Genomic DNA, 11,517 nt, shown 5'->3' with positions numbered 1-11,517 from the left:
CAATTCCAGCTTTCATAGCCACTTTTGGCTCAGGAGTTTCAAGCTCGCTTTCCCTCAGGAACATACTTCTCTCTTATTCAGATGATTTCAACACAATTGCAAGTAAACTAATGGCTATTTAGTTTGGCCAGATGGCAGATGTAAACTCTGCATTCTCTAAATGTAGCTTGCTTCGTTTTCTCCAAAGCAACTACCAAAATTATGGCAAAGGAAAAGTATTTAAGAATTCTGTCCATGTCAGTGCTGATACTTCCAATCAAGTTTTCCAGTTGTGGGAGGCAGGAAGCAGGAGTCTGCCGAAGGATCCTGGCCAGGTCCATAAAACATTGCCATTGGAAAAGGAAATCCAAGTTGAAAGTAGTAGTCAAAGGATACAAAAGCTTAGCTATGTCCTTCAGAGAAATTCATATGATTAACTCCTGGAATAAGCACTGATCATCCACAGCATAATGAGCTAAACTTTCCAGATAGTAAAGGGGAGTTTACCCTAGAGTTTCCTTGCAACAGTTTCCTCCTGGAAGCCCTCTAGGGACTAACAAGGAGTTCCTTATGTACAAAGCTCTGCATGGTGGCTCACAGGTTTATAGACTATCTTGGAAATTTAATGGATGCCTCTCATCAAATTTTACCTTCTAAGAAGCATAGAAACCTACATGGCTTGGATAGGGTATTTTAAATTAATATGTCAAAGAAAGCAATGGTATATTCTCAAAAGTCTACCTCATTTCCTGTTTTGAAACAGGTATTTGCATCACCTGAAGTTGAGAAGAGAAAAATTGTTCATGAGGAGTCACATAGAAGAAGAATGGAAAGCCATCACTCACATGGCACAAATTGAAAAATGGTTACAGTCAAAAAAGAACATGCTCTGCCAACCTAGCATGGATGGGGCCCTGCAGATAGGACTTCTGGGCACGTTGTAAGTGGCGTCCAGAGCAGAAATCTTTTAGCATCACATCAGGATGGTAATCTGACCAGCAGTGAAACCACTACATACCAGACTGGCTGCAGGCATTTGAGTCCTGTAGGCAAAGACCAGATAGTCAGGTGCTGCTTTCACTAGTGAAAGCTGAGTTAGGATGCATCATGGATCCCCTGCTTGGGCTAAGGTTGGGCAGAACAAAGACAAGTGGGCCCAAAGCCAAAGTGACAGACCCTGAAACCAAAACAGATCTGTAAAATTATTCCTGGGCTAAGCACCTTCAGAGTGGTCAGAAGAGTGTGGTGAGGGGAGCATACTTATACATGCCTGTCAAAGCTTTGTGGTGGTCCAAAATGTTCTCAGAATGCTGCAGCATGGTCCAGGCATTCCCCAGTCTTCTCAAGGGAGGCATGGGGATCTGAGGTCACTCTCCTAAAGCAGCATGGACAACAGATTGATTCTTATGTTCATAGTACCTTTAATTGATTAGCAAATGCTAGAACAAGCAGGTATACACCACACACACAAGAGCTACCATAATCAGGTCAAAGGACTGCATGTCACTGCAAGCCACACAGTGCTGAAAAGCAATTTTGGTAAAGACCACTAAAATCCTTGTCCAGATGGCAAGCATAGAACACAATAGTAAACTGAAAAAAAAAAAAAAGAAAAAAAAAATCAGTCCTGAAGTAATGTAACAGCCTACACAGAACACATCCCCAGCTCTGAGGCAGTTAAATGACAGCAAACATGCATCCTGTTTCAATAAGTGACAAAATAATGCATCCACATACCCCCTACAGACACTGCAAAGGTAAAATATTCCAATCTCCGTATGATGCATATACATCTTTTAGGGAAATGTGGACAGTAGCCTACCATTTAGACAAATACAATCAATAGTTCTAAACTTCACTATACTTTTTGATGCAGACTTTAATTTGCACATGGCCAAAAATGAACCCTATCATACTGAAATACTCCACAATGTTTAAAGAACTTAACCATATCTCCAAAGTAGGAAATGCATCTGTCCCTATTCTGCAGCATCTAAGAGACTGATGCTAAAGACTAATGGCTAGTTATGTCCACACTTTGTAATGAAGGATAAGGTAGAAGTCCTTGAGCTAGCTAGTTCCAAGCAGGCTAGCACACTCACCAGGGAGAATGCTGCATTTGACAATATAGCTGCACTGACATTAGTTTTGTCATAAACTTGGCTGCATCTGGTTTAAGCAACCTTTCAATATTATACGGTACTGCAATGGAAAAAAAAAAAAGTGGTAAGCAGAAACTTAAAAACCCACCGCCCGACCAGCAAATGTTAATCATGGAATTATCAAAAGTCACAAGATACCTCCCTGACGACCTTGTGCTTTACCTACTATGCAGACTCAGGCCAAATAGTTCAGTGTTCACCTCTTGTAGAAGTCCAGCATAGCCCCAGAAACTAAATATTAGTTACAGGGACTCATCTTGCTGGTATCTTCCAAGATCAGCAACACATTTTTATAACTTGTACTTACTTTATAACATGGTGTGCTCATGGTTCAGACTGATGGGAGTTACTGTTTAGGGGGCAATGAGTCTTATGAGATGCAGAAAGGAGTATCTGGGGATTGTACAAGGTTTAGTATGATAGATTTAGGGGAGGAACCAAAGGCAACAAAAGGGAGGGATCAAGGTACTTTGGGGAGGAACAAGCATGGGAAAATAGAAAGAAAAAGAGATAAAAGGGGCCAGTTCCATCTACACAAGTGGCTGGTTAGTGCCTGTTTGGCCAAGCTCTGTGCTTGATCACCCCAGACCTATTGGGAGTACATGCTCAACCTTGCTGCTGGTTGGATCTGGAGGCATGGAGCTGGGGCAACCCTGCATGCTTCTACTGGACTACAGGATTCAGTGTTCCCTAACACAAGACAAAAAAGGACTCATATCAACAGTGGAAGAATCAAGTACTTTCCAATAAACTTCGCTTTTACCCTCAAATTGCAGAAGCAGATAAATGTGTAAGGGCTGAGAAGGAAGAACAGAATGGTACTGGGGAAAAATGCCCACACAACCTAGTTACCATCTCTTTCTCCTGCTTGCTCACAATGCAAGAGATAAAGTGCCCTCCAGAAAGCCCAGGGAACACTGTTAGTAAGGCCAATTACAGGTTGTGTAAAGTCATAGTTAATGAGTTCCATAGCCTTGGAGTTTAGTAAGTAATAAAAAAAAAAAAAAAAAAGTAAAACCATCATGACTAAAACCAACATTTGCAGTTACATTAGCCAGGATGAATTGAGTAAAACTATGACACATGGCCAACAGAGCAGAAGTTCAGAAGGTACTCATTCCTGGGGCTAGGCAAATACCTCATAGCACTCGTTTCACACTGTCTAGTAAGACTTACTGAAGCATCTGACATTAACTAAACAGACAAGTTAATATATTAGATAATTGGTCTCTTCTGCTGAATAGTATCTTAATATACCGCTCTGCAGATTTTTTCCTACTCTGCTTAAATGCTCCCATTCAACAGCTACAGAGTGAATGTCAAAGCTCATTTGCATCAAAGGTGATAGCAGTATTGGAAGAAGAAAGTAAATCAGTGTACTTTTCAAATTTACTGCATTTCTATTGCTATCTGAAGACTAATGTGACCTCACTGTAAGAGTTATTATAATAGAAAACTCAGATACACATAGCATGTCATTCTGAGGAATGATGTGCCTTTTGCATTATCTAATAGTGTGCATAGCACTAGGAGAAAAAATATTATGAAAAAAATTACCTAGAAACATTTCCTTTGAAAGATTGTAGAAATAATGTAAATAATAATATCACTAATAATGTAAAACATATTGGGAAGACCAAAAATAATCCAGCAGTATCTCACTGCAAAACAGAGTCACTTTGGACATGTCTACTCAGTGCTTGAAGGCAGCCGGGAACTCCCCCTATTTCTTAGACATGGACCAGGAAGCTAAGAGTTATGTTCACAAGAAAAACTACAAAAGATCCAACACTAAAGAGATATTGTTTCCGCATGATTCAGAGTGCTGGCAGAGCACACTCACCTGAAAGAAAGTGCAGGCATACTTATGCTTATTAATACTTAGCAGGTAAGTACCATGTGACAGATGGCTTCAGGCCTCTTTCTAGGAGACTTCATTATACTGAACCCTGAAAGTGCTAAAAACTTGGAATTCAGTACAATATAACCAAAATCTCTTCTCTGCAGCATCAAGTAGTGAAGAAAACAAAGAGAAGAGTGGGATCAGCATGTGTCAGAGGGAATTCTGACTGAGTGAGCAGCCCTCCTCAATGATATTTATAACTTATATGTAGATATATAAGTATGAATAATGATAATATCATTAATATTAAATTCATGAAAGATCACTAGTAAAGGTCACTAATAATATTAAATTATTTCAAAGGAAACATTTGTTCATCTTTACAGGTCATTTTTACCTCTTCCTCAAACACTTTTATATAGAATCATAAATCATTATTAAGGTTGGAAAAAGACCTCAAGGATCATCAAGAACAACCATCAACCCAACATGACCTAACCCACTAAACCATGTCCCTAAGCACCACATCGACACGTTTCCTGAACACCTCCAGGGATGGTGATTCCACCACTTCCCTGGGCATGCAAGCACAGGAATATCGATCAACACACATGAAGTCACTATTCACTACATACAGATAACATAACCTGGCATCTGGACCTTTCTATTATACTTTATGGCAGGCAAGGTGTGGCATTATACAGCTCATTAAAAAGAGCTTCTGTGGGTTTTTTCCTGTTTCCGACATCCACTACGATTTCTAGACTACTTTTCACTCACAGTGTCTAGTTTTTCCATTCCCAAGTTGTCCTTTCCATACCCATGACCCAACAGATTAGCTATAAATTTTCTTTCCTAAACTGCTACCTGCTTCTCTCAGTCTTCTGTGATGAGACACTTGGATCTAGCTTTTATTCACAGTTGATTTATCTTAGAGCTTCCTCCTGTAACTCTGTTTGGGCAGGACACTGTGGGGCAATACCCCTTTTCTCACGTCATCCAGCTGGCCCCACACCAGCCCAGGTAGCTCAGGTAATGTTCTGCCAGTTTGGTTCCTGGCATGTGGTAAAGGTTATTCCATCAGAAAGAAGCATCTACTGGATTTAAAAAGCTGCAGTTCTCCCAGGATTTTTAACTAGGCCACACGTCACTAGATTTTCATAGGAATCAGTAAAAATGAAAAGGACACCTGCCCCTACCTGATTTCCTCCAGGGACAAAATGCAATTTTATTTGGGAAGGCTGAACTAACCAGCATGTGCTGTGCAGTGACGATCTCTGATCGCCCTAACGAGTCATACTCACTACATAACTATATTACGTGCACTTTATGGTGAGAAAGTAACTGTTACATTGCATCATACGTAAATCACATAATTTTTATGGGAGCTTATTTCTCCTTGTTTTAACAGCCTACAGTCTGTAGAGGGTTTATCTGCAAAAACCTGATTCAGAAAAGAAAATTGGTCCATGCATGCTCTATGCTGTCCTAAATCAGCCCGATTATGACATTTGCGTAAGAGACTTTCTGAACAGGGCAGGTTTAAGACTGTGTAAACACCTTAATAGGGCTCCTCTCCTATTGGGTGTCTGTGCCCAGGTTTGGCAGCAGAGAGGCTGCAGGGGTGGCCTTTTTGAGAGGAGGTCAGGGACCACCCTGTGCCTGTGCATATTTAAGAAAGGGCAGAAAATGCCAGGCAGAGAGAGGAGGAGGGGGAAAAAATAATGAGAAGCAGCAGACAGAATGCCAAGGTCAGAGGAGGAGCTGATCTGTGGGGAGCAGATATTCCCTGCAGCCTGGGGAGGACTCAGCCTGGAGGAGAAGAAAGGTGTGAGAAGAAAGGAATGGCAGAGAGAAATCACTACGTCCTGATCATAACCCCTCAACACCCTTTTGCACTGCTTGCTTCCTCTCTGAAGGGACTTGGACTGAGTGTAACCTGCAGTGACAACAAAGGAGGAGAAAAGCAGTCTGGGAGGGGGGGGGGGGGGCAGAAGGGCCCGGGGTTTAGGGAAGAAAAAACGGGGGGGGGGGGGGGGGGGGGAGGTCAAGATGAGCCTGGGAAAGCAGGGAAGAAAGCTGTTGGTTTAATATTTGTCTTTTTGTTTCCTACTACCCACAATATTAATTTTTTAGACTTTTTTTATCCTCCCTTGTCCTACTGGGGAGGGGAGTGAGCAAGCAGCTAGGTGGGAGTTTGGCTGCTAGCCTAGGCTAAGCCATAGCACCTCTTAACTAAAAACCCCCCAAATAAAGCCCACAAGCAAGAAAATTAAACTAGCCCTCAGTGTTTTGTTGTTTTTATTGAAATGGGTGGCTAAAAATATTTCAGACACACAGAGAAATACTCTGCAGAGAAAGGATATAGTCACATATTTGCCACAGAACACAGTCAAAACAGATTCTCACATCCCCAAAGGGATTTGATCACTCGTAGAGAATCACTTGTAGAAGTTCTTTGAGAAACTGTAAAACATCTGAGAAGGTACAGAATGTATTAACCCCTGTTGTTGTACAGAAAGGAGCTTTGTACATGAGGGAGTTGGAGAAGTGCCAGGGTAGAAGTACTCAAATATCAGTGTGTGTTGAAAGAAGCTGAGCCTGTGAACTTTATCTCAACAGAGAGAAAGAGAAAAGGTTTCTGACATAATTAATATGAGTGAGTGTGCAGCAGTGATAAATCACTAAGCCAAAAACTGACAGGTTCTGAAAAATATAAAAAGAAGTTTCAAGACTTGGAAGTGGTTGTGCAGAAGAACTAGAGGAAGCTTCTGGAAATCAAACAAACTGAACATTTGATGGATGAGTGCTAGACATAAAAACCCAGATTAGTTTGGCATAGTGACATTACTGGATATACACTGGAGGTTTGTTTGAGAAAAAGAGAATGGTACTTAGAGCAGGAAAGAAAGGAGTAAATCTTTTCAAACTACTTGAATGGGCAGGACACAATAGACAGAAATTTTTAATCTAGGTTACTGAAGCTGCTAGAAAAATTACTAGCAAGCCACACAAGCCACTGACAGTGTTCCATAAACACAGAACAAACCAAATACAAGCTAATTTTGAGACAGAAGAAAAAGGTAGATTTGGGAGGTCAGGAGAAGACATCCACACCTCCCAGCACTACCTAGAGCCTCAGACAGTTGGTAATCAAATACTGAACAGCACTGCAGAATCAGTCCTCCAAACCACAAATGAAAATAAGAGTGAGAATCTTTGAAACTATCTGGAATCATTAATATAGATATCCCTCTTGTATTTGTCAGTGAAGAGCTGGTTTATATGAGTAGCAGTGTTGTGGTGACATTTTTGTCCCACTGAACCTGAAAGTGAAATTTCTGGGGTTCGTTATGTGACCCTGAAGAAAATACATTAGCTATTTATAAACGATATATTTCTATGATTATGTGCCTTTTACGCCTTTCAGGAAAATCATCAGGATACATGTGGATTAGATCACAAGAGTTATCATAATACACAATCTATACCTTGCATTATTGAGAGTCCTCATGCTTTTTCATATACTTTGACAAGTGTGTTACCATGCTTTAATTGTTTTGGCCCAAAGCATTGATTTCAGATTATCTGGCCTACTAAATGCCAAATCTGTCCTCATATTCACACTGGAGAATTTTGCCAAATAATTCTCCATATGCAGGAGAACAACTGATGACCTTTGCCTTTCAAAGCCTTATAAAGACACGCTAGATTCTTCTTATATAAAACATCCTTCTGTAAGAAGTGGGGTAGGTGTTCACAGAAGGCACCTCCTTACATCAAAACTTTGACTCTAATACTTGCAGAAATGGTGAAATAGGCTTCTGCTATTCTTTCAGTCAATACAAGTGCAGAAGCCACAAACACTGACAATACCAGTTTGGACAGTGGTTGTTTTCAATTTGTTTTGTGGGCAAAGACTGCTCTTGTTTTCAGATAAGATATTGTACTACCAAATGATTTATTTTGTCCTGTTAACTCCTAAGGTCTTACCAACTTGATCAAGGATCTAACACAGCCACAGAATGTACCACGGTTGCTATTAAATTCATCCAATTTAGCCATATACTAAATTGTTATGAAACCAATTAACTGCTGGCCTGAATTCATTTGGTCATACTCAAATAATTTCCTGTCAAACATCTGCAGAGGATCAAGTTATTCTTCATGGTTTTGCCATAAAATTTTTGCTCTTATTTCTTTAACCCATTTCTTTCACAGGCTCTTCTTGAGCTTTTCTGATCCAATTTCAATTTGAAGTGGAATGGTCTTTATATATTAAACTAGGAAAGTTTTGATAGCATTGCTCCTTGTGTATCAGTTCTGAACTCCTCTCCCAGCCATGCATTTTTTGCTGATGCTGTTATTTCTGCACAACGTTTTCGCTTGGACTCTCACCCTACTCCCACTGAAGTAACTCAGTTGGAATCTCCATCACTTTGAATAATCATTACATTGTGCAAAGGGAAGAAATATGCAATAGCTAGCCAGTAGGAAAAAAGTCCATTACTTTACATTAGAATATAGCTGGATTGGGAATAGGGCTAAACAAAATCAAGAATTCATAGAAATTAGCCCAGCATTTTTTTCTTTTTGGTCAGTTTTGCTGATGAAGAAGTTTGCAGGTTTTGCCTTTCTTTCAAATATATACCCCCATTTTCCAGTAAAACCTGCTACAGTAACTGAAAGACAATAGCTTTCACAAATTCTAGATGGAAGTGTATATTACTCTGAAACAAAGTGCCCTGATACGACTGAAGAAGTTTAGATGAGTAAGAAGTTGTGAAATGAGGAGGAAACTGACTGAGCTGAAGACTGCAAGTAAACAAGAGTCCTAAAAATAGGAGAGACTGCAGATCCCATCTCCTCTCGCCAACTGTATTTTTGCCCCCACTCCATGAAAAAGCATAAATCCTCTCCCACAGTCTGGCAGACACTTTCTCTGTCTGCATTTAATCAACATTTTCCTATTACAGGCCCAGTTTTCCTTCCATCAACTTTTATCACTTCTCCTTCATTAAGAAAACAAATCACATTTTCCTTCTTCAGTTCTCTCATTGCTTCCAACTCAGTCTTACTCTAGACGTGAAAGAAAAATCACCTATCCGCTACCCCATCAGGCACTAGCAGGTATGACCTGCTTCTTTAAGAGCTGTAAACACTAGCTGACATTTTCCCCAATACACCCAATGTGATGAATTCAAGGTGCTTCAGCTTGAGAAATGCTGTATGGAAACAAACTTGTATAGCGTTAATAAACACCACATGATACAAGTATGTAAAGAAGCAGCCACTGAAGTGAGAAAAATTTGCATGGGCTTCATGGAGCTTTGCATGAAGTCTTTGATACTTGCATTAGTAGGAGACAGCTAAAAGGGATGGGAGAAATGGGATGCTTGAAACATTTTTCCAGTTTTTCCAATTTATTCACAGAGAGACTATTTAAGGTCATATCAAGCTATTCTCATCTGTGCTTGTTCTGTACATCATAAATAACCACTGAAGGGAATAATTACTGTTGGGGTTAATTCATAAAGATGATGCTATTTGAATTTGAGAATAACAGGAAATAGAGTTATATACTAAGCTTGAAATAGATTTTTACTAGACAAGCTTCTCATGACAAGTAATATCACGTTTCACCAGATTTGCTCCTTGAAACGAGACAAAATGAACTCCTTTTTTTCCCCTCAAAATATTTCAAAAGTTTTCATATATGTGACCTACATTAGAACAGAGTTATCAAGTTATTATGTGGCTAATTATACAACAATATCAATTTGACCTTAAGTGGGAATTAATACTGCAAGTCTGTTTTGTAGCCAAGAAGATACAAAATTATTATTATGTATACACACACGTGCACATGATTCTTTCACTACTCGAAGTGCACCCAGTGGGGAAGTACAGGCAATATTTTATTTTAATGCAGGTTCAAAGACTGCTTCTATGCTATTCATGGTGGTATTTAGCGCTTACTGTATAAAGCAGTAAAGCAGAACACAGAACGAAAAGCAATACCTCTGTTGTAGCAACTCTCCAATATTCCTGAAAGTACTGATTTTTCCCTTCTGTTTAACTTAACCCTGGGAAACAGACTTAAAGAACTGACTGTAAGAAAATCTATACAATGGCCAAGTTAAATAAAAAAGCTGATTGTAATCAGAATATCACACAAGTCATATGTGTTATGATCTGACCTTCTGGAGCTGGTTTACTCGCATTTGTTTTTTCTGGATCCTTCACCTTGGGCTTACTTGTTTCTTTTCTTCTCTCTATATCTTTAACTGAAAAGTAAAGGGGGGGGAAAAAAAATAATCAATCATACTAGAAACAGTGCAGTCAGAAGCATGTGATTTTCTTCTTCCAGATAAAGAAGTTGCATCCAACATCTTGAAATATGCTTCGGTAACAAGTGACTGTTACCGAGTTTTCCCTCCCTCCCTTTGGGTTTATTCTTTTTATGAATCTTTCCCCATCTTATCATCATTACAGTTCTCAAAAGTGACTCCACTCACAAAGGAGAGTCCAAATACAGTGACATCAGCACCTAAGCCCACGCTGACAAGATCCAACATTGGAAATATAGTGCAGAAAATTGGCAAAGCTAGCTGAGGAAAGCGCAGCACTGCAGAGTTCCACTCCAAGTCATTCAACACAAAAGCACATAAGCCAGCTGTTACATTATCCTCTTTAAAAAAATCAGCTTAGATCCCATGCCCAAATCTCTGTTCAGGGCACCAAATACTCCCATTAGAGCAAAGTTGCTCCAAAGCTCAGACTTCCAACGGTTTCCTGTCCCAAAAGTGGGTGGGATACATCCCTTCTTATGTCACAAATCTCCCATAAGAGTCAAGCAGAACCCCATTTGATTAGCAATTCCTAATACTACATTAGTAGCCAGTATCACTGTAGTCATACTCTGAAAGATTCTGGCAAAATCATTGTTAAAGTCACATATTTGAGGGGAAAAAAAAATCCTTTCAGAATTTCATTTGAATACTGACTTCAACACCCCAGCTGTCTACAATGGCCAGGAACAGCTTAAAAGAATTAAATAGAGAATATCATTCATAGAAAATAACATTCTATTCCAATTAAAATCTTTAGTTTATGCAGAGCTGGATTGTGACCAACATTCATCCAAGCAGGCACTGAGTCTTATCCAGGAGCAGATTCTCTCTGTGCTACATTGTTAAAAAAAACTCCATTAAAGGGTGAAAGGTGGTTATCTGTCTCTTGAAACATACAATACAAAACAGACAATACAATTATTCTGTTTTACAGAAGTGGAACCCAAGTCGAAATGGGTTTCGCTAATTTACCCAATAGTATAGGAAATATCTGAAACAGCCAAGAGTGCTCTAAATTCCAAACCAAAGTATAATCACAAGACCATCCTAAGGTTTTAGGAAGAAAACAAGCCATTGTCAAACATCTGAGTGTGACTTTCCCAGTACGATAGCCCTCTGCAGAACCTATGGCCCTCACACTCCAGCTATAGAGGTAGGAAAATTGGTAAAAAATAACTGA

The 11,517-nt window shown here is 39.6% G+C and overlaps 1 protein-coding gene across 1 annotated transcript in view; it reads right to left on the bottom strand.

Annotated features, from left to right (window-relative positions):
* The window catches only part of LOC104471428 (collagen alpha-1(XIV) chain-like), a gene marked incomplete at its 3' end in the record, with an annotated part of 62,516 nt that overhangs the window by 41,802 nt on the left and 9,197 nt on the right, over window positions 1-11,517 (bottom strand). The window contains exon 4 of the mRNA XM_010086767.1: window positions 10,185-10,271. Coding sequence (XP_010085069.1) covers window positions 10,185-10,271 — 87 coding nt within the window. The remainder of the gene's footprint in view (window positions 1-10,184; window positions 10,272-11,517) is intronic.

This window comes from Pterocles gutturalis, unplaced genomic scaffold, assembly GCF_000699245.1.
Source record: "Pterocles gutturalis isolate BGI_N339 unplaced genomic scaffold, ASM69924v1 scaffold20951, whole genome shotgun sequence".
Classification (NCBI taxonomy): domain Eukaryota; kingdom Metazoa; phylum Chordata; class Aves; order Pterocliformes; family Pteroclidae; genus Pterocles; species Pterocles gutturalis.
This window is presented reverse-complemented; position numbering and strand designations above follow the sequence as displayed.